Source organism: Notamacropus eugenii, chromosome 5 (genome assembly GCF_028372415.1).
Source record: "Notamacropus eugenii isolate mMacEug1 chromosome 5, mMacEug1.pri_v2, whole genome shotgun sequence".
NCBI lineage: Eukaryota > Metazoa > Chordata > Mammalia > Diprotodontia > Macropodidae > Notamacropus > Notamacropus eugenii.
Genome location: NC_092876.1, coordinates 65,978,593 through 66,002,798, shown reverse-complemented (window position 1 = coordinate 66,002,798; position 24,206 = coordinate 65,978,593). Strand labels below are relative to the sequence as shown.

The window sequence follows — 24,206 nt, the reverse complement described above, 5'->3', positions numbered from 1 at the left end:
CTAACCTGACATGGACCCAGGCTGTGGCTCTAGCTCTTCCTCATGGTCCAATCAAACCTGAGGCCAAAATGGGTTAGAAAGAAGGCTCAGGCCAGCTGTCTGTGAGGGAGGACTTTGACCCTTCAAGAACTTTACAATCCAGTCATGTGAGTCTGTCCGCTGCTCCTCCCACCACACCCCATCTCCTGTTTCTTTGCTTTTTGCCATGGCTGTTTCCTACGCCTAGAATGTTCCATCTCATTCCCATCTTTTAGTGTCTCTGGGTTCCTTCAAGACTCTGCCTAAATGATATCTTCTGCAGGAGACCTTTTCTGGTCCCCCTAGCTAGGAGAGCCTTCCCCTCTAAGCTATCCTTAGCTATTTCCCTTACAGCTACCAATTCCCCTCTTTAAAATAGAAGTTCTCTGAGGGCAAGCGCTATTTTTTTTCCTTTTTTTCTTTGTATTCTCAGCTTTCAGCACATAGCCTGGCACACAGCTGACACTTAATAAATGTTTGTTGATTGATTACTTGCTTACTTTGGCCTCCCCTCCCCCATCCCCAAGTCTGTCTGTTTGTCTCACAGACCAGCAGCATCAAACTTAAATAGAAATCAGTCGCCTTAGAAAACCACAAATTAACATTATCTTTGTTTTGTTGTATCTTTATTTTGTTAAACATTTCTAATTTCATTTTAACCTGGTTCAGTTGGCTTTCCAGAGTTTTGGGGGCCAAGGAGTTTTGCACTTCTGACTTAGACCACCCTAGTGCCTCTGGGTATGGGGAAAGAGTTAGGGGAGGAGGCAGATGAGGAGAGATATGCAAGGAAGAATTATGCCTTTAGATTGAAATGTGATCCCTCCATTTGACCTTCTCCCTCTGCCTTGATTGTCTCTTCCTCTATTGCCCTTCCCTAAGCAGCCTTCCAGGATATCAATGTCATGGCGGTGCTTGGCCTGGGCTTCCTCAAGGCCTCCTTGAGGAGATACACATGGAGCAGTGTGGCCTTCAACCTCTTCACTCTGGCCCTTGGGGTGCAGTGGGCCATCATCCTGGATGGCTTCCTGTTCTCCTTCTCTAGTGGGAAGATCATCATCAGCATTCGAAGGTACCTGATCTAGGAGGGCCCAGGGACTGCTGCTTATGTCCTCTGGAATGGCTGGGTGGAACTGTAGGACCTGCACATGGGGAGGTTAACCTCAGATGCCATCAAGCTCCTCTCATGATCATCTGATCCAGACTCACCAAAATGCTCAGTACATCATTGCTTTATCAAATGTCATTTCCTATAGCAGGGCTTGTGAATCCCATAATGGATAGAGTTCTGGCCTTGAAGTCACGAGGATCTGAGTTTGAATTGTCAGATACTTCCTAGCTATGTGACTCTGGGCAAGTCACGTAACCTTTGTTTGCCTCAGGTTTCTCATCTGTAACGTGGGGATAATAGTAACACTTAATTCACAGGGTTATTGTGAGAATCAAATGAGATACTCTGTGTAAACTATGCAAACTTTTAAAAATATAAAGATGCAAGTAATAACAATAATTATTATTATTGGATGAAACTTGAGAGTAAAACGTTTTGCACTAACTATAAGTCTTAGGATCCTTGAGTGCCCACAGGGTATCAGAAGCTTATCAAAGGAGAATACTTGGTAAATAGCTATATTATGTGATTGAAATATTTTTTTAAACTCTGAAAATATTTCCGGTTGCTGAAGTTGTAATTTTTTTGTATATTCTTGGAGAAGAAAAACAAATGGATTTAATTAATTTCTTATGTTCATAGGTATCTTAAACTCTAGACATTATTTCCTTTCAAGTTGAGTAGGGCATATGGGAAAGCTTGCTGAAAGCTAAGGGGCATGGGAACTGAGAAAAGTTTGGGGATCCCTGAGATCCAGAACATTTTCAAAGTCAGAGATGGGTGAGTACCAGTTATTGCCCAAGAATAGACTGTTCCACAGGGGCAGAGAATGAAGGCAGTGGTACTTGGGATGGGGCATTCTTTGTCTTATGTTGTGTCCTCCCACCTGACCCTTGCCTCCCAACTCAATCCTCACTATTTCTTTTCCTCAGGATCATACTGGGTACCATGAGTGTTATGTCTGTCCTCATCTCATCTGGGGCCACCTTGGGCAAAGTCAACTTGATCCAGTTGATAGTAATGACCTTGCTGGAAGTAACAGTCTTTCAAGGAACCAAGAAGCTCACCCTGACCTTCCTTGATGTACGGCACTGAATCCCTGAAAGTTAGGGCTGAAAAGGACCTTAATAGTTTTCTGGTCCATCTCTCTACTTTTATACAAGAAGGAATAGAGGCCCCAAGAGGAGAGAAGAGGCCATTTGGTGTAGCTGGACAGAGCACTGAACCTGGAAATAGATCCTGCCTTCCAAACTTCCTAGCTGTGGGATCAAGGACAAGTCACTTAACCTCTATGTGCCTCAGTCTCCTGATCTGTAAAATGGGGATGCTAATAAGACCTCTGGAGTATTTACTTTGTAGGGTTAGTGTTCAAATGAGATGGTGTAGATAAAATACTTTGTAAACCTTAAAATGACAAATACCACCTAATAATTATTATTAAGCAGTTTGCTCAAAGTCATGCCAGGAGTTAGTTGCAGAGTTGGAATTATTCAGTTTAATTTGACAAGATTTTATTACATGCCTATTATGTTCTAGGTACTGTGCTAGGTATTAGAGATACAGAACCAAAAATGAAACAGTCCCTTCCTTCAAGGAGGTCACATTCTGCTGCAGGACCTATCATCTTCTGACTCCTGACAATGAATTCTTTCCAGGGTACTAGGCTTTCTCTGGTGGCTAACTTGCTTCTTCTTAGATCAAATGACTTGGCAGAAAATATGTGGGAGCTGGTCTATTGGGGGAAATGATTTATAGGTAGGGGCAAATGATTTCCAATACCTTTTTTTCTCATTTATCACAAGAATGATTTTGCTGTCATGGAAAAAACACCTAACTGGCAGTTTGAAGACCTGGATTCTAGTCTGTCACTAAATCATTGTGTAACCTTGGATAAGTCATTTTCCTTCCTTGAATTCTCAGTTTCCTCATCTGTAAAATATGGTCCATGGGCTAAGCTCCAATATTCTCTGTCCTGAAATCTCTTTCTATTCTAGCATCCTGTATTCTAAGATGTTCTAGTCTCCTTCCATCCCTGACATTCTGTGTCCTACGGTTCTTTCTAGCACCAACACTTTCTGTTCCAGCATTCTATGTTCTAAGCTTATGTCTAGCTCTGATATTCTATGTTTCCAACATTTTATATTCTAAGGTTCCTTCCAGCACCAACACTTTCTGTTCCAGCATTCTATGTTCTAAGCTTATGTCTAGCTCTGATATTCTATGTTTCCAACATTTTATATTCTAAGGTTCCTTCCAGCACCAACACTTTCTGTTCCAGCATTCTATGTTCTAAGCTTATGTCTAGCTCTGATGTTCTATGTTTCCAACATTTTATATTCTAAGGTTCCTTCCAGCACCAACACTTTCTGTTCCAGCATTCTACGTTCTAAACTTATGTCCAGTTCTGATATTCTGTGTTTCCAAAAATCTTATGTTCTAAGGGTCCTTCCAGCTCTATCATGTTTTATTCTAGCAATCTATGTTCTAAGATTCCTTTTTAGCTCCAACTTTCTATCTTCTAAGATCACAAGTTCTGACATTCTACAAAGATCAAAAGGTTCCATTAATGGTTCCAATTTTAAAATTAGGAATGAGCTATAGAACTGACTTGGTAAATGAAGAGAAAAAACATTAAAATATACTTCATTTCTATGGTGTGGACAGTCAGGAGTGAATTCTAAGGAAGGAAGAAAGGAGGGAGAGAGGAAGGAGGGAAAGAGGGAATACAAGAGAGAGAGGGAGGCAGGGAAAAAGAGAGAGAGAGAGAGAGTAGAAGGGTGGGGGGAAGAGGAAGAAATACTTAGGAGGACCTATCTCTGAAGAGGAACAGATATAGACTGCTATGAGGATGGAGAAAGAGATAAAAAAAGAGGGAAAGAGTGAAAAACTAATAATACTTATGTGATGCTTTAAGGTTTACAAGGCACTTTCCTATTTGGCCTCAAAACAAAACAACCTTGTGAGGAAGGTGTTATAGGCTTCCTATCCCCATTTTACAGATGAGGATGTGGTCTCAGAAAGATTAAGTGACTTGTCTGTGGTCACACAGCTAGTAAGTGTCAGGGGTGAGATTTGCACTCAGGTCTTCCAACTCTAAGCCTAATGTTATTCTTCTACACCATGTTGTAGAAGAGAAAAAAAGAGCAATAGAGAACAAAAGTGGGAGGAGAGAGCAAAGAAGAGGAAGTTTCTGAGGTCAGTCCAGGCAGACGTTGCTATGTATTTTATCTAGTTTCTTTTGAATACAGTCATCACATGTGAAATATGTAAAAATGCTTGCTATGGATGTTGCTGGCAAACTTACAAGTTTGCAAAATAAATTATGTCTAGTCCATGTGACCATGGACACGTCACAAATCACGGTGTCGCAGTTTCTTCATCCGTAAAATAGGGTAATAATAGGTTTTCCCACTCACTTGAGGTTCATAGTAGTCCTACAAGTAGAGACTTCAATCATTGTTTTTCTGTTTGACAGATGGAGAAACTGAGGCTCCATGTGTTCTGTGATATGGTTACATGGGTGATAAATATCAGAGGCAGGATTTAAACTGAAATCTCCCAAGTTCAAAGACCAGGGTTCTAATCCCTGCCTCACACCTATACTAGCCCATGTTCTTCTAGAAGTGTGTGTTTTCCAGACTGTTTTTCTTCACAATATTTCTGTAGGTAGGTACATAGCTCCATGGTACAGATGAGGAAACTGAGACTGGGAGTAGAAGTGATTTGATCAATTTCACACAGGAAATGGTTGAGCTGGAGCTTGAAGGCTGGTCTTCTGATTCTTTCTTTATACATACCCACATTCCTTCAAACACTTTTTATCCATAAAATTTCACTTTAACAAGTATTTCTTGAATGGGAAAATCTTGGCACCCAAACAGTCAAGAAAATGATTCCTTGCATTAGAATAGCTGAGCCATTGGAGTAGGAAGGGGAAGAAATCCAGGGGAGGGTAAGAGTTGGTCACATGCTTACCAGCCCTGTTCTCAAAGCATGTCCTGGGTTGAGTTACAGGGGAACGAACATCAGAGCATGATGCAAATCCACGTGTTTGGGGCCTACTTTGGTGTGGCGATGGCCTGGTACTTCTCAGGGCAGAGGCTGAATGAAGCCAAGGAGAAGGAGCAGAGAACCACAACTTCCAGTCTGTTTACCGCACTGGGTAAGACGAAGGCAGTGGGTGGCCTACCTTCTGGGACCTGAAGTACTGGGGGAAATCCTGCCTGTAAATATCTCACTCTTAGTGCCTGAAATTCAACCATTAATGTAGCCAAGTCATTCTTTTCAGTTGAGCATCGACTGATGTAGGCATAAGCCCAAAGGTGCAAAGACATCAAGGAGGAACAATTGAGTCCTTAGCAAGCATTAATGCTTTACACCTATTCAGGAGTGAGGACCAGGAGTGTTTCAGGCCTGGGAGAAATTTTAGAACATGAGCAGGTAGGACTTCAGTTTCAGAAGAGGCCTTAGAAAATAATGTTAAAGCTAGAAGGGGATCTTAGAACACAGGATGTCAGGGTTGGGAGGGGCCTTAGAATAGAGAAGTTATCTTATCACATAGAATGTTTCCAACCCTCATTTTACAGATAAGTTAATTGAGTGTCCGAGAGGTGAAGTTACCTACCCAGTTATGTAGCAGAATCAAGATTAGAACCTGTGACCTCCTGGTTCCACAATATGTATTTTTCCTGCTCCTTCCACTGGCTAATAGATTCGCCTTGCCAGATAAATGTGTGCATGCTGGTGTGCTGTTTTTTTTTTTTTTTCAGTGTGTGACTATGGTAGGCTATATATGTAGTTCTGTTAAATAGGGTTCGTTGTGATCTAGATTGGGGTCCAATAAGGAGCCTGAACGTCTGGGTCCCAGGGATGCCTCTGTTTCCATCTTCCTTTGGGAGATATGAAACAAGAGAAGACTCAAGAGAAGAGGAGAGCACTCTGGGAATTTACAATCCTTTTAGGGATATACTCTCATATACTGCATATACTCTCATTTTTATCCTTGCATATACTCTCATTTTTATCCTTGCATACCCATTGCCTAACACAGCATCTGGCTTATAGTAAATGCTTAATAAATATTTGGTGATTGATAGATATAACTGACCATTCAAAGCAGCATGCGATAAGCATCCAATCAATCAATCGTTATGGAGAAGTCGTGTAGTACAGTGGAAAGATCAATGGATTTTTGAGTCTGAAGACTTGAGTTCAAATCTCACCTGTTATTTGCTACTTGGGAGACCTTGAGCAAGTCAATTCCTCCAGGTCTCATTTTCCTCATATGTAACATGAGGCAGTAGAACTAAAGTAGTTCTATAGATCTAGGTCTATACATACTGTTGACCTGAAAACTTGGTTAGAGAAAAGGCAACAGGCTAAATGCATACATTTTATGATTTAATTAATTAATCAATTCCCCATAAAGAAAACAGTTACATAGCGCTATGGAGTCAGAGGTGACTCTGACTACCTAGTACAGAAATCATCTGTCTTAAGTACATTTTGCCATGAGAAAAACTCTCCTAATTAAGCAAATCATAAATTCAGTAAGACAGGACAATTAACAAAGCAATGTTAGTCAGGCCTTGGGATTTCAGGCTGGGTAAGCATATGTCTCGGTGATAAGGAAAGAAACCCCACCACTAGTAAGTGGCAGGCTTCCTCCCCTAAACAGATAATTGACATAGGAAAGGGTAAACAATGTTCAATAGAAATTACGACCTAAGATGTCTATATTTTCTTTACCATTAATATGCCATAAGATAGTACATGTCTGTAGATAATAAGATTCAAAGGAAAGTCCCATTATTCAAGATATAGTGTCTTAGGTTAAAGGTCTCCTTAAGGAGTGTAGAGTCGGCCTTGGCTGGCTTTTGCTGACATAGGAAGAGGCACTCTCTGAGTTTACTTCAGAGAGAACAAAGAGATTATTCCAAAATTTTATATTAAACATTATCAATACTTATTAATTTTCTCAGAGTCAGGAAGACCTGAGTTCAAATCCAGCCTCAGACACATACTAGCTGTGTGACCCTGGGCAAGTCACTTAACCCTGTTTATCTCAGTTTCCTCATCTGTCAAATGAACTAGAGAAGGAAATGGTAAACCACTCTAGTATCTTTGCCAAAAAAAACTCCAAATAGGGCCACAGAGTCACAATTCAATCACCACCACCTCCACCTCCACAACATGCCCAGGAACTGTTCTAGATGCTGAAGTAGGACAGACCTGTAATTTCTTTAAAAGTTTTAAGGAAGAGGTCCTGGGTCTCAGAGCGTCTAACTAGAAGCAATCCATCAATATTCAATAAGCATTCATTAAGCACCTGATGTATGCTAGATGCTGTATTGGGCTCTGGGAATACAAGGACAAAAAAATGAATTAGCCCCTTACCCCCAAGAAGCTTACTTTCTTAGGGTAATGGGTAAAAGTTGCAGAGAGGAAATCTTAGTCCAACATAAAGAAAACCTTCCTACTGAGTCCAGCTGACCCAAATTAGGGCAATCTCCCTCTAGTAGTAATGAGTGAGCTCCCCATGACTACAGGTCTTCAAGTGGAGGCTGGGTGAACACTTGCCAGGTATGTTGTCATGGGGACCCTTGTTTAGGGCATGAGTTGGACTAGATGTCCTCTGAAGTCCCTTCCACCTTTGAGATTCTGTGATCAGCCCATGATAGGTTGGGCAAGAAAGAGATGCTTGGGCAGGGCCTTTTGATTTGATTTCCATGGGCAAAGAAGTCTGTCTACAGTAGCTCCAAGCGGAAGTGCTTCCATTTGTCTTCCCTGGACCAATGGGGTGGGGAGCATGAAGGAGGGGGCATGGAAGCAGGGGGTGCATGTGCTGGAGACAAAATCTTCTGAGAAGATTAGATGGGATCCAAGCATATTCTTTAATTTCTGAGCCCTAATAAGGCTGGGCTAAAGTAAATGAACTCATCCCTGGCCTCTTCCTGACCACCCCCCTCATTCCCACCCCTACTGGACAGGAACTTAAGTAAAAGTTATAAATTGATTGCATTAAAAAAAATCAATTTGCTCTTAGTGGCTACCAACCCCATCAGATAACCCGTCTGACTAACTTGTTTTGGGGACCTTTTCCTTTAATCTTGCACATTCCCAAGCAAGGCAGGCAAGGAGGTAGGCTGTGTCTGTATTAATTTTGATGTGAAGCCAGGACACCAGATGTGCAGGCACCTGATAACAAATGGTCCCCTCATTCTAGCCTAGGCCTTATCTGCATTAAGCACTCAATAGGGCAGACAGCTCTAGTGGCCAATGTTTTTCCATGGCAAGGGAAGGATGTATGACAGTAAGAAGACATAGCCCAAGCAGAAAGTGGGGATTTTCGACATGGGGATAATCATAATAGTGACAAGGAGAGAATTCACCAGACTGTCCTGCAGTCAGATCAAATTGTGGCTTACAATTGCTGGGACAGAACCATGAAGGAATCATGACAATTTAAGAATGGGGACACACCAAAGAATCTCCAAATGATGTGGAGCAATAATAGCTAACCATAACAGCCAGTATTTCTATAATGCTTTAAGGTTTTCCAAGCACTTTACATCTGCCATTGTATTTGGTTCTCAAAACAACCTGTGAGACAGAAGGGATTATTGTCATATTAATTATTATTACTATTTCTGGGATGGGAAAATTAACACTGAGAGAGGTTGAAGGACTTGGCCATGTTCAAACATCTAGTCTGAGGTTGGATTTGAACTCAAGTTTTCCTGGTTGTGATGCTAGCACTTTCCCCTTTGCACTATTTAGCTTTCAAAATATAGGAAAATATGGGAAGAGGAGATATATATATATATATATAAAATTTCTGTTGTGCTGTCTGCTACTGGAATTGTCCTAAATATCCTTTCAGAAAGTCATTGGATTATGAGCTTAAATTCTAAATATAATTCAATTATAAAAAACAGGTGTGTTGTCCATCTGTGGGATAAGTCTGCAGGGCATTACATAGAATAGCAGGATAGCAACTTGTCCCAGGCCTGTTTTTATTTGAACTCCATCAAAACAAAGTTATGGAAAATGAAAAAAATCATAATAATAACATATCTCTCTATGTTGTTTTATGGTTTAAATGGTGCTTCCTCATCTATTATTTGATCGTCACTAGAGCCCTGTGAAGTAGGCAAGGGAGGGAATTGTTGTTCCTAGTTTACAGAAGTGGAAACTGAGGTTCATAAAGTGGAAGGTACTTTTCCCATATATCACATGACTAAACCATGGGCAGAGGTTGAATCAGAAAGCAGGTCTTCTGAGTCTGAGTGCCAGGCTCTTTCCATAATATTGACTGGGACAAGTTACTGGTTAAAAGATTTGAAAATCCTCATCAGGACAGGTGAGAGGCATGATATCCCAAAAAAGCACATCAGATGTTGACATCTTTTACCTTGGCCTCCTTGCAATTCCTCCAACAAGACTTGGATCAAACTCTGAGCATTTTCCACTGGCTGTCCTCAATGCCTGGAATGCAGTCGCTCCTTATGTCTACCTCCTGGCTTCCTTGAAATTCCAGCTTAAATCCCACCTTCTATAGGAAGTCCTTCCCAATTTCTGTTAATGCTGGTGCCTTCCCTCTGTTGACAACTCTCAATTTATCTGTATATGTATGTGTGTGTGTATATATGTATATATATATATATATATCATATCATACGTACATGGTTGTTTGTATCTTGTCAGCCCCTCCCTGTGACTGTGAGCTCCTGGAGGGCAGGGACTATCATTTGCCTTTCTCTCTATCCCCAGTGCTTACTTAGCACATAGCTTAGCACATAGTAGGTACTTGTTGATTTACCTTGATGAAATAATTTTCTTTTTCTGGGTTTCATTTTGTCCATCTTGAGAATGAGAGTGTTGGATTGATATCTCTATGGACCCTTTAATTAGTTGATGTAAGTGGAGGTATTTCCATGCTTGAGAATCCCCTTTGTCACAGAAGGAACAACTGCTTTGGAGAAGTCTTGGGTAGTTTAGTGTGTCACTGGAGCATGGGGAGGAACCAAATATCCCCCGTTTAATTGTGTTTAGATGCTAGATAATCTCAGGGAGAGGGATATGCATGATGGGAACAGGGCGGAAGGAGAAATTATCTACAGAGCTTATTCCTAGGTGGGAAGAAACACTCAATGGCCATCTTCCAAGTCATTCTTTCCTACTTCTAGGACAAGTCCACAACGGAGGAAGAATCAAAAAATTTTAAGTACTATTTAAATACAAAAGGGAATATAATGAAAAGAGCCCCAGACTAGAGCCAGAAGGCATGAGGTTTAGCCTAAGATACTGACTCTGAATCCTCTGTGAATGACCTTGGATGAGTCACTACATCTCTCTAGGCTTTTTCTCATCTGTTAAATGATGAAGCTGTATTTGATGAACTCTAAGGACCCTTCCCAGGTCTGACATTCCATGTTCTAAGGGCCCTCCCAGCTCTGATTTTCTGTGCTCTAAGGGCCCTTCTGGTCTCATATTGTTTGTTCTAAGGTCCCTCCCAGTCCTAACATTTTATATTCTAACACAGCAGTCTCCAATTTTTTTTTATCACATACTTCTATGAGTAAAAATATTCTGAGCACATTCTCTCTCTCTCTCTCTCTCTCTCTCTCTCTCTGTATACATATATACACACACACACATATTTACGTATTCACTTATAAATTATATACACTGTTGTCCCACCCAAAACAAATATGGAGAGGGGAGGGGAGCTCACTCACTGGTCACTGAAGAGGTTAGTCTACCCTTCAAGAAGTGTCTGTTTCCAATATGAGGTGATTTGGGACCTGGAAGTGGGCAGATAATGTAACAGTAAAGGAGGCAGTTTTCCCCTTGGCACCTTGGTAGTTGCTGCTGTGTGTGCCCAAGCCGTGTTTGAGTTCTAACTTTCTTAAGGGGAAGAACTCTCAGGGTATAAGGGGTGGTGGAAGGGAGCTTGGGAGTTTGCATCTTGTTCTATTTTCCAAGATTCTGATGTGGTTTGGGGTTGCTGGGAACCCTGAAATGTCACAGTACAGGGTAGAATTCACTTGGAAAGAATTAACACACTCAAACCTTCTTCCTAACTGGCAAGGTTTATTGTAACATCAATAGGAATGGGCAGGATTCCTACTGAATCTGCAGCTTGGGGGTGAGATTGCCGTTTATATACAAAAAGGACAGAGAAAGATCTGGATGGGATTAAGGAGTGTTAAGTAGTCTGGGAGGGGCCAAAAGTAATAGTGAAAGTTAATTAAGTGATCTAGGTGGGCTGGGGTGGGCCAGATGTCTTGGGCAGAGGTGACAGTTATTTGGGCCACTGAAATGTATGGGAAAATTCATAGTCTTTTCTTTTTGGGGACCCAGGTCTGATCACCTCATCAGTTCCTTAAGGCTTTCCAGGAACCTGTTCTGTGGACCCTTCTACCTCTAATGTTCCATATTTGAATCTGCCTAGTAGCCTGGGAAAAAGAATTGACCTACTATTGACACTGTCTGTCTGTTGACATCTATATCTCCCAGGTACCCTTTTCCTGTGGATCTTCTGGCCAACTTTCAATGCTGCGTTGCTAGACTACCCCAGTGAGAAGGAAACTGCTGTATATAACACCTATTATGCCCTTGCTGTCAGCTCAGTGGTTGCCATGTCATTTTCAGCTGCAGCTCACTCAGATGGGAAAATCAGTATGGTAAGAAGAAATCATGTAAAGTCTCACGGGAACTCCCTTCCCCAGGGATTTTTCTCTTTGTCAGGGTGTCACTGAACATTTCTCAGATCTCAACCTTCTATCTTGGTCCCAGCTGGTTTGGACAGCATGAATGAATACATTGGGTACCAGCTTTTAACCTGACCTTTGTTGTTGGGTGTTGGGCTTCTCTCTACCTCAGTTACCCCACGTGTGAACTATTTTTCTACAGAACCATGTCCACAGAGCAACATTGGCTGGAGGGGTCTCTGTGGGGGTCGCCACCAACCTCATCCACTCACCTTGGATTGCCATGGTGCTGGGTCTTCTTGCAGGCATGATCTCCATCGCAGGAGCCAAGTGCTTACCGGTAATGAGTTATAGACTTGAAGTTGGATACTCATGGAAGAAGTATTTTGTTGATGTTTCCATAATCTTAGAATTACTAGAGACCTTAGAGTTCAGTAACCCCTTTTGACATGTGGGGAAATGGAGGCCCAGGGAGGTTAATTACCTCTGAAGATCACACAGGTAAATATACTGGTACAGATTGTGAAAAAGCCATGAATGCCAGGGTAAATAACTTGCATTTCATTTTTCGGAGTGCTTTCAAGTTTTTGAAAAATTAAATACATTTTTATTGATGGCTACATTTCTCAGTATATACTCCATTCCCCTCCCTTTCCCAGAGAGCTCTCCTTCCTGACAAAGAATAAAAAGGCAGAGGTAACTATTCAGTGAAACCTACTAATGTATAGAAAAAGGAATGACATGAGAAGTACCCACGATCCCTTTCCTCTACAAATAGTTTGTGGGGGAGCTGTCATCCCATAGCTCTTCTCTGGGACCAAGCTTGGTCATCATACTTTCAAAAATATATTTGTATTTATTTTGTGAACTATTTCCCAATTACATGTAAAAATTTTTAACATTCATTTTTTTAAAATTTGAGTTTCAAATTCTTTCCCTCTCACCCCTTGAGAAGGCAAGTGATAGGATATTGATTATATATCATCATAGTTTTTAAAGCATTGAAATAACCATGGCTTTCTCCTTATTCTGCCTATTTCCATTGTTGTAGCCATCACTTCTAATGTTTTCCTAGTTCCGTTCTCTTAGCCTTGCATCAGGAGTCTACCTCTTCTATAAAGTAGGTACTGAGGAGCCATTGCAGGTGTTTGTTCAGAGGAATGAGTGACATGATCACACCTGTGCAGTCAGAAAACCTCTCTGGCTGTGTGTCCAGAACTGACTGGAGAGAGGGAAGGCTAAATTTAGGCAGGAAGTCTTACTGTGAGTCCAAGTGAATCTGTGAGTCTAAGGAGATGTGACCCAGGTTGGGCAGGACTCCTCCACTTTCACCAGAGGATCTAGTCTTCATTATTTTTCTCTTCCTAGGGATGTTTTAACCGAGTCATTAGGCTTCATGACACCTGTGAAGTTCATTCTACCTTTGGATTGCCGGGGCTGCTGGGAGGACTAACCTACATTCTGTTGATGGTTGAGCAAGCTAGCTGGACCAACCTCTCCATGTAGGTCTTTTGGATCTTCTTATGGATCCTCCACTTAGGAATAAAGCACAGCTTGAGGTGGAGAAGAGAATTGTCCTATGAATTTGAAAATCCATAGGATCATTGAATCTTAGACTTGAGAATTGGAAGGGAATTTATCCATCTGAGGCAGCCTGGTGTAGGGAGAACAAGACCTGGAATCAGGAAGCCCTGGGTTCAGATCCTGCCCGACACTTAATCTCTGTGTGACCTTCGGCAAATCATTTCCCCTCTCCTCGGGGAAAATGAGGGAGTGGACCTAGTGATTGTTTAATCATTAAGGTTCATTCCAATACCAAGATAACAATTTGAATTTCTAAAACATTTTAAGGATTGTAAAGTGATTATCTTCCTAACATCCTCAAAGCAGGTGAGGCAAGAATTATCTCGATTTTAAAGAGTAGGAAACTGAGATTCTGAGGTTATAGAACTAGTTAGAGTCTGAGGCAAGATTCAAAGCTCCACGTATCCATTGACCTTGGACTTAGGAGCTCTGGCTTTGAATGTTACCTTAGGCTCTTACTAGTCTACTATGTGCAACACACACCCACACACACGCACACACACACGCACACACACATACACACACACACACACACACACACACACACACACACACTCCTCGCCTTGTGAACAGGAGAACAAAATCAGAAACTCTGTCTGGTGATTGCCCTGATAGGAATTCCCCCTCTCTCTCCCTCCCCAAGTCCTGATTACTGTTGGCTTCTGGAATGGAAAATACCAAGATGCTACCTCCCTCCTTACCCCAAACTAGGCCCCTAATCCTAATGGGTCATCTCAACATCATCAGTAGCAACAGCCCACACAGAGTTTCTCTTGTCACTAAGGGAGATGTGAGGCTGCCTGAAACCTGAGTGTGAATGCATCTGCTTTGTTCCCCTCAGGGTTGGCTTTCAGATCCTGGGTTCAGCTGGCTGTCTTAGCCTCTTCTTGGCTATGGGTTTGGCAGGAGGCGCTCTAACAGGTGAGTATGACCCTCATTGGCTTTTTTCTTCTATTTTCAAAAAGATCAACTTGATTTTGCCTTGTGTGTATATGTGTGTGTGTATTTACAGTATGTTATTATTGCTATTTTATAGTATATTATTATGTATAATTATATTACATTTTCTGTATTATATTGCATATGCATGTTATATGTGCACATATATCACATATACATATATGTGTATATATGTATATATATATATATTTTGAGAGAGAGAGGATGTCCCAAAAGTCTTAGTATAATGGTAAGCATAAATTTACAACTGCACTAAGACTTTTGGGACACCTCAGGAGCAAAGTACTCCAAGAATCCATTTGATACATAATCACAGGAGAAGGAAAACTTCTTTCACTAATTCTCTTAGGAACTGTTATCAGCTCCTAGCCATCTGTTAAGTAAGTCTGCCATTGGGCACGTAAGCCAAATGCCCTGCAGAACATGGCAAATATCTCTCTCTGAGTCATCCTAGGAGGTTTAGAGCCACCATCTGGGATTCTGAGTCCCTGTGTGTGTCTGTCCAAGAGGGGCAAGCTGCTCAATGCCCTCAGTGACTTGTTAGCTTCCTTCCCCTTTGTCTTCTCCCAGAGTCATGGGGTTGGTCAGACCAAAAGACTGAACACTTACTAAGTGCATGCTGCCAGGTCAAACTCTGGGAAGAGAGAAAGATGAGAGTCCTTATAGACGGAAAGAGATGATAAGCTTTGCTGCTGCCTTTTGAAAAGTCCCTGGTTATATACGTTATGTCACCTCTCATCCCATTTTAAGGTTCCTGAGTCCCACACCCACCATCTTGTCAGCATCTTCTAGCTTTGGACAGTGCAGGGGAAACAGGTACTGGCTGTCTAGCAGGAGGCTACTGCCAGAAATTCTAAACATATGAGAGGAGGGCTTTGGGGAAAGAAAAATATTATGAAAAAAAATTAAAAATCCTTTCAAGAGTTTATGATTGCATCAGGATAGGCTTTTCCTCCCACCTTAGAAAATCCCAGCTTTTTTATGTCTCAAAAAATAGCTTCATGAGTTACTGTGGCCAAAAAACATTATCCGAAGTCCAGTACTCTGGGGATAAACTTTTTGGAACTTAGACTGGCCTTAAGAAAGTAGGCACATGGTACCTTTCTAGACCCATGCCGAGAACTTCCCCAAGTTGGCGGGATCTCCAGAGTCTTGCACTCAGTTTGTAAAGCCTTTGAGAATCCTTTGAGATAAAGGGTGCCTTTACAACACAATGAGACATAAACATAGAACTTTGATGGAGAAGTAATAGCAATTATATTACAGCTGGCATCAGCATAGGACTTCAGCAGAGAGATAACAGTCACAGTAATCACAACAGCTGACATAAGCATATAACTTTGGTGGAGGGATAATAATAACATGGGGCGGCAGCAGCAGCAGAAATGCTGACATTACACATTGGCATTCCCTCCAGGAGAGTATCATGGATTGTCTTTGAGAAATTCCTTTAAAGTCCCCAAGCGTCCCAGGAAAGAAAGGGGCCATCTTTTTTAACACCAATATTCTACTGGTGTTGATTTATGGAACATGGAATGAAACAGTCTTTGACCGAATGAACAATGAATATCTTACACTGAGGAAAATGGAAGAACCCAAGGTTGGGGTGAGCAGGCTATAACAGAAAACCAATAGGCAACTCCAAAGAATAGGGGTCAAAAATGTCATTAAGGAATTGGATGATAGGAAAAGAAGATGAACTGGCCAGGATGAAGGGTGGACTGCCAGAGTGCTCCTTTGGTACCTTTGTGATGTCTGGAGAAAATGAGGAGGACCTCCGGTATGGTGGATGAACCTCTTCCAGTGAACTTATGGGAGAGCATGGATGAGTTACTGAGGATGGGCAGGCCTGGTAAGGCTGCGATCTGCATTGCTGGAGGGGACTTTTACAGTGATGAGATCACAGATCCATGGCTTATAAAGCACTTTGCTTACTTATCCCACTTTAAAGGGGAGGAAAAATGGCACCCAAAGAAGAAAAGGTACAAACGAGTTTTTGAGCACCTACTATGTGCCAGGCACTGTTAGGTCCTTTAAAATATTATTTCATTTGACCTTTATAACAACAACAACAACCCTGGAAGGTAGGTACTTATTGATTATCAATCACCATTTTATTGTTGAAGAAACTGGGGCAAACAGAGGTTAGGTGACTTGCCCAGGGTCACAGACCTTGTAAAGTATCTGACGTTGGATTTGTGTTCAGTGTTTCTTGTTGCTGTATTCACTGTGCATCTAGCTGTCTTCAGCAACTAGAAGTTAAATGATTGGATTTAGAGTTAGAGGATCTGAGTTCTAGTTTTGGTTCTGTTACCTGCTACCAGTGCTTAGCATAGGTTCTGGCACATAGTACATACTTAATAAACTCTCATCCGCTTGACTTGGTCACTTTTATGGCTGTAAGCAAGTTACTGGACATTTTGAAGCTTCAGATTCTTCATTTGTAGTGAGGGGATTAGAGTTAGGTGATCTTTGAGATTCAATTCAGCAAACATTTCTTAAATGCCCATTGTGTGCCAGGAAACCCTCTAACATTATAAATTGTAATCCAGAGGAGTTTCTTATACCAGTTAATTCATAGGTTTGGTCCAAAAACAACCTAGGGGTAGATGGAGGTTGGTGGAGATTCAAAGGTAACAATGAAATAATCTACTCTCAAGGAACTCATGTTCCAAAGTGGAGAGACAGACAGACAGAGAGAGACAGGGAGATAGAAACACAGAGAGAGAGATAGAGAGACAGCGAAGAAGAGAGACAGAGCAGAGAGAAAGAGAGACAGAGAGAAAGAGAGAGACAGGGAGACAGACACAGAGATATACAGAGTGAGAGAGAGAGAGAGACATAAACAGAGACAGAGAGAAACAGGGAGATAGACAGGAGAGAGCTACAGAGAGAGACAAAGAAGGATACAGAGACAGAGAAAGAGACTTAATAATTGGGGAGGATCTGAGAAACTGAGAGGTAAGAGATCTTTTACTGATCTAAATCCTAGAATCTGGCAACTAGCCTAAAGTCAGTCAGAAAACTAGAGAGTAGGGACTGAGAACTCAGGTCTTCTTCCGCAGAGGATACCACAATAATGAATATTCATAAAATGAATATTCATTGTCCCTGAGACACCTGTGGAAAGGCTAAAACTCTACTTGATAGCCTGTTTGACTAGGCAGTTACTTGAGACACATACATTTTAGAAATATTTCCAGCCCTAAATAATTGAGACCACTTTTTGGGAACAGGGAGGGAGATGGTCCTTGAAGAGCTAAGCTTTAGTTGCCTAGATTGTGAGTCTTGTGAAGGCAGGGACCGTACCTTGTCTGCAATTGATTTTCCCCAGCACTTGGCACAGAACTCTGTACAAGATAGGTGCTTAATAAATGTTTGTGTATGCCAAATTCATTTATGATGGAATAGAAACTATGATCTGCTGTGCCATTTGTGGGATACTTGCTAATGTGTTTAAGGTACATGCCCCTTATCCAGGCCTAGAGTAGACCAGCAGGTTAAGGACACACCTGCTATGGTGAATCCAATCAATTCACACAATGGAGCCAATTCATATGAGAATGTTCTCTGAATTTCTGGGAAAAACAATAGCTTTTGGAAACCTGGGAAATGAAATAGGGCTAACCAACCTGAGACTGTAGGAGTGGCAGGGCAGGAAGTAAGTTCTTTGGAAACCTTCTCTCTCCTCATACAGGTTTAAATGGAATCTCTGTAACTCAGGATATTGAAAACAAGGCCAAAGGCTGTTCTAGTTGATGGCACTCAAGAAGGTTTGGTATGACACAGTGATCTGAATTATATGGAAGCAATTAGGTAGTGCAGTGTATATAGTGCACTGGATCAGGAGACAAGAAGACCTGAGCTCAAATCTGGCCTCTGATTCTTATTAGCTGTGTGATTCTGGGCAAATCATTTCAGCTGTCTGCCTCAGTTTCCTCATGTGTAAAGTAGGGATAAGAATAGTACCTACCATTGTGATTATTGTGAAGATCAAATGAGAAAACATTTGTAAAGTGCTCAATATAGTGCCTGATAATGGTAGGCACTTCATATATGCTTGCTTTCTTCCTCCATTAAAGAATGTTAGAGTGAACCCCTTAGACCCTCCGTTGGGGGTTCATGAACCACTAACTAGGAACCCTGAACTAGATGACTTCTAAGGTAACCTTCCAACTGAAGATCTAGAATCAGGTCAATCCCCAAGCATTTATTAAGCACCTATTATGTACCACTTATTGGGGATATGAAGGCAAAAAATAGTCCCTGCTCTCAAGGAGCTTTCAGTCTAATGGGGAAACTACATGCAAACATCTGTATATGAACAAGATATGATATGACAGTTTGGAGATAATCAACGGAGACAAGGCACAGAGGGACTGGGGAAGGCTTCTTATAGATGACGGGCTTTGAGCCGAGCCTTGAAGTAAGCCCAGAGCCTATGCTTTCGTGACCACTAAAGGTTCCTCCTACCTCTAAATTCTATGCTTATATGGCCTGATAAACAATGGAAAGATGTATAGCAGGGACAAGTAGGGTGTAGTATTTCACCCATGATACCTAATCTCAGAGAAGTAGCATAAGTGATATCAGAAATTTTATATGTATATATATATATATATATATATATATATATATATATATGACTGGGAAAGGAGGGGGCTGGCCAGAAGGACCGCAAGAAAAGGGTTTGGTACTTCAGCAGTGCCTTGAAGAGTCTAAAGGATCAGAGGAAAGCCTCTGGGAGAGGTGGGGATGGTCTCTATGGAGCATTTACAGACAACTAACTGTGGAGGAGCTAGGAGGCAACATGTGGCCCTCTAGGTCCTCAAGTATGGCCTTTTGATGTTTGAAGACCTAGAGGGCCACATGTGGCCTTGAGGCCACCCCTAGCTTAGGGGAAGGTTTGGGGATCTCTGCAGGGATCAGCTCCCAGATTCAGTAAAGGAGTTACGGATAAAGTGACTTCATTGAAATTTGTCTTGTCTTTTAAATGGGTTAACTTGTAAATGGTACATCCTCTAAAAAGAACTTTTTGTATCTTGTCCTTGGAAGGGTGTCAGATACACGGCTTCCAAAGTCCTTTTGGTGTAATTCAAATCCTCTTCGACAGTTGCCTTTGCCAGCTCCTTTTAGAAGCAATTAGCTCTAACCAAGGAAAGCCTGGACTTTTTTCTGGTATGCCTGATGGTAGGAAATGGGGCTCCCCACCAAGGCGCCACCTAGGGGAATTCAATATTCTGATTAATCTAGAGGATAGATGTGAAACTCCATAAAAGCAATGGTTAACCTTTTTGTATGTATTCTTAAACAGGTTTAATTTTAAGTTTCAACTTATGGAAGGCACCACCTGCAGCTAAATATTTTGATGACCAGGCTTTTTGGGAGGTAAGTCCTTCAATGAACCTATGTAAAAGTTGCAAACAGGTAAAGCTCCTTCTCTCCCATCTTTGGGTCCCCAGTCACTTTTCTTTTGGGGGGGGGGCAGGGAGTCAACCGGGCTTAGGTGACTTGCCCAGGGTCACACAGCTTAGTAACTATCTGAGGCTAGATTTGAACTCATGTCCACCTGACTTTAGAGCTGGCACTCTGTCCAATGTACCACCCAGCTGCCCCATTCCAGTCACTTTCAATGGTTATTTGTGTTGTCTCTGGGCTATCCTTCTATGTTCTAAGGTCCTAACTATTTCCAAATTTTTCTTCCAGCTCTGACATTCTAAGGTCTTTTTCAGTTTTAGCATTCTATTTACTAAGGGCTCTTTCAGTTTTAACATTCTGTGTCCTGAAGTCTAGCTCTAACTTCAATTTTTTTTTTTTTTGCATTCTCTGTTCTAGGTCCTTTCCAGCTCTAACATTCTATAACAGTCTTTGTTCCAAAGGTCCCCACTAGCTTCAACATTTTATGAGTCATAACCTAAGCGGATTTCCTTGTATCAGTCACATCTGACACTTCATGACCCCATTTGGGGTTTTTTGGCAAAAATACTGGAGGGGTTTGCTATTTCCTTCTCCAGATCATTTTACAGATGAACAAACTGAGGCAAATAGGTGAAATGACTTGTTCAGGGTCACATAGCTAGTATCTGATGCCAAATTTGAACACAGGTCTTCCTGACTCCAGTGGGCTTTCCAGGTATATCCATTTTTATGAAGCTCATGAGAGTAAATAAAAAGGTGGGGGGGAGAAAAAAGGGTTAAAATCTATAAAGACGCCACTGCTGCCCTAGTTGGTGAATGGTTGTTGACTTGCAAATGAAGGCTCCTTCTATGAGTCAATCAAAGCGATGTTTCTCCGACCTTCCTTAACACTAGTGCCTTCCCTCTGTTGATTTTCTTCATTTGCCCTGTATGTATCTTCTCTGTATATAGCTGCACTTTTGCTTACATATTATCTCTCTATTCCACTTCAGCTCCCCACCAACTCCCCTCAAGAAAACATACTGAGAGAGGGGCCTGGTTTGTTTGTTTTTTCCTTTGTATCTTCAGCATCTAGCACTATGCTCAGCATACAGTAGGAGTTTAATAAATATTGGATTGCATTGGATAGGCAGCTGTGTGGAAAATGGATTGAGAAGTGAGGATGGAACACTGGAAGCTGGGAGATTGATCAGGAGACTATTAAAATACAGGCATAACTAGGAGATAATTGTGTGTTAGTTCTGAAACAACAAAATAAAGCAAATATTGTCATAAAACAAGTCACATAAATTTTTCTTTCCCAGTGTATATAAAAATTATGTTTACATTATACTATAATCTATTAAGCATGCTGTAGTATAATGTCTAAAAAATCATTGCACATATCTTAATTTAAAAAAATAATCTTGCTAAAAAACTGCTAACCATCATCTGAGTCTTCAGGGAGCCATAATCTTTTAGCTGGTGGAAGGTCTTGCCTCCGTGTCAGTGGCTGCTGACTGATCCAGGTGGGGGTTGCTGAAAGTTGGGGTGGCTGTGACAATTTCTTAAAAATACGACAAAGATGAAGTTTGCTACGTCTCATCCATCGACTCCTTTCCCTCGAACACTTAAGAGGCCTGTGTAGGATTATTAATTGGCCTAATTTCAATATTGTTAGATCTCAGGAACTAGGGAAGCCTGAAGAGAGGGAGACAGACTGGAATGAGTGGTTGTGAGCAGTCAGAATACATATAACATTTATTGATTAAGTTCATCGTCTTAGCTGAGCACAGTGACAATAGTAGCTTTACCTCCCTGTAGAAATTCACCATGGCTGGCATTGATTGCCCGGCAGAGTAGATCCCTGTGAAGATAAGAACTCCCGATCCTATACCTCTGTGAGCTGTTATTATTACAAGTATCAATTCGTTTGATCCTTACAGTAACCCTGGTAGGTGTCATTATTATCCCCATTAACAGTTGAGGAATCAAAGACCAGTAGAGGTTGAATAACTTGCTCAGGGTCACATAGTAAGGTTGAGGGCAGATTTGAACTCTGTAAAGCACTTAGCATAGTGCCAGGTACATAGTAGGTGCTTCAGAAATGTTTATTCTCTTGTCTTCCCTCCCTCCTATTTGCAATAGCCTACTGGTTTGTTTCTCTGTCTCAGGTCTCTCCCTCCTCCACTCCATCCTAAAGCATAGTTGACCAGGGCACTCCAATAAACTCTAGTGGTTCCCCTTTACCTCCAGGATCAAATACAGAATTCTCTCTGGTATTCAGAGCCCTTCACAAGCTGACCCCTTGCTACCTTTTGAGCTTTTCCATTCTTTACTCCCCACTCCTGCCTCACCACCCACCCCAGTGTTCTGTCTTATGACGCTGTCCTTTTGGCTGGTCCCCAAACAAGACCCTCCCTCTCCTTATTATGTACATTTGCCCAGTGTCTCCAGTGCCTGGAATTCTCTCTTATATTCACCTCTTTAGTTTCTTTCCTTCAAGTCTCCACTAAAATCCTATCTTCTGCAAAAGCCTTTCCTATTCCCCCTAATCTTCCATTTATCCTGTATACTTCTTCTGTGTACAGTTATTGGCAATGTAGTCTGCACCTTGACTATCTTTTGGCTATCTGTAGCCCCAGCCCTTAGCACAGTGCCTGACACATAGTAGGCACTTGATAAATGTTTGGTAACTTGACCAAATAGAGCAGGGGGTTCAGACAGATGGTTGTTACCTGAAGGGCACTTAGACATAATCTATTTCAACCCTTTTTTTTTTTTTAAAAGAAGAGGAAAGTGAGGCCTGGAGAGTTTACCTTCCTAAAGTTATTCAGCAGGGCTGAGATTCAAAACCCTGTCCGTGGACAACAAAGCCAATGGTCTTTTCCCATTCCATCATGTTGGGTTTTTTTTCCCCCACTGACTTTCCATGGTGGGAGAGAACAGAACAGGACAGCACTAGAACAGCCCATCTTAAAATTCTCTGAAAAAATTACAGCCTTCTGCAGCTTCTGAATATGCATTTGCATCCTATTTGGAAACAATGTTCTTGCTAAGGAATATAAATAACTGCTCCTACTCTGGTATGAAAACAGAATGTGTCCAAGCTTGTGTCCAGTGAACTGCCAGCTCTCACAACATGGCTTCCGGGAAAACCTAGCAGGAATGCTAGGAAGACAGAGCAAGACCATTACCCAGGAAATGGAAAGTGGTACTCCTTGGTGCTATCTGAGTAAAGCAGGGTGATTCAGGGCAAAGTGTGTTGTTCTGGGGTGGTGGTTGGGAGGAGGGGAGCCAGGAGACTTAGCCCTCCCATGAACTGGCTACACACACAGAACCTTGGCCAATCCACTTCCCCTGTGGGCCTAACTATCCTCATCTGTAAAATGAAGAGTGAAAATAATTATGTAAAATGAGATCAGTCTAGATCAGGGGCTCTTAACCTGAGGTTCATAAACATGTTTCTTAAAAAGAATTATTTTGATAAACTGTATTTTTATGTTGTTGGTTTTCTTTATAATTCTATGTATTATATACATTTAAAACATGATTCTGAGAAGGGTTCCATAGGATTTACCCAGACACCCCTTCCAGGCCCAATATTCTGTGTCCTAAAGGCCCTGCCAGCTCTGACAGCCTGGGCTACCATGGAGAATGCTGGTGTTACCTTTGTGCTCTCTGACCCCACTCATTTCAGAGTGGCTAGAGGCCTGTCTGGTGCAGTTCTGGGGGCATGGTAGGAAGGAGCGGGTCATCATCTAAAAATACCTCCCTGAAACAGTGGGCATCTGGCCAGAAAAGAAGGTCAAGGCCCTTCATTTAGTTCATTGTATATCAAAATAAATCCAACTGCCACCACCATGGATATCCATAAGGAAAATACCCATTCACTTTTTTCTTTCCTTTACAGTTTCCCCATTTGGCTGTTGGATTTTAAGCCAATGGACCCAAGAAACAGAAGGCTGATTGAGTGTCAAAGAAAATCACCATTATTTCTTTCTTCTTCTAACAAATGTATGAAGAAACATGGCTGGACACATTTTTGATACTAATAAAACTAAAAACTCTCATGAGCTTAAGCCACAAGAGTTTCTAAAAAATCCAGTTAGCTTTATTCCAGATGACAGAATAATATGTTCTTCCACAGAACATTAAATACCACATTATATTGTTTGAGGCACTGGTAAATGCAACTATTTACTAGTGTGATGTGTTCTAGGGTCTTTTCTATACATGCTCCAAAAAGGATTCTACAGTCTTTCATCAGAGCAATGAGAAATAGAGAATTAACCAAAAATCCTTTATATTTAGCTCTTATTTTTTTTTAACCTAATTAGGTCTAATTGAGGCTTAGGTTAAAAGTGACTTATGTTCCAAGAATTTGCCTTGGTTAAGGGGAGAATTGGGGGTGGGGGGAGGAG

At 41.5% G+C, this 24,206-nt stretch overlaps 1 protein-coding gene across 2 annotated transcripts in view; it reads left to right on the top strand.

Annotated features, from left to right (window-relative positions):
- RHCE (Rh blood group CcEe antigens) overlaps positions 1–23,858 on the top strand; it is a 33,367-nt gene extending 9,509 nt beyond the window's left edge. For both annotated transcript variants that reach the window (XM_072609365.1, XM_072609364.1), the window contains exons 2-10: positions 901–1,087; positions 2,059–2,209; positions 5,141–5,288; positions 11,648–11,814; positions 12,044–12,181; positions 13,210–13,343; positions 14,267–14,346; positions 19,700–19,773; positions 23,696–23,858. In XM_072609365.1, the coding sequence (XP_072465466.1) occupies positions 921–1,087; positions 2,059–2,209; positions 5,141–5,288; positions 11,648–11,814; positions 12,044–12,181; positions 13,210–13,343; positions 14,267–14,346; positions 19,700–19,773; positions 23,696–23,722 (1,086 nt within the window). In that variant the 5' untranslated portion in view covers positions 901–920 and the 3' untranslated portion in view covers positions 23,723–23,858. The remainder of the gene's footprint in view (positions 1–900; positions 1,088–2,058; positions 2,210–5,140; positions 5,289–11,647; positions 11,815–12,043; positions 12,182–13,209; positions 13,344–14,266; positions 14,347–19,699; positions 19,774–23,695) is intronic.
- Positions 23,859–24,206: the final 348 nt, after the last annotated feature.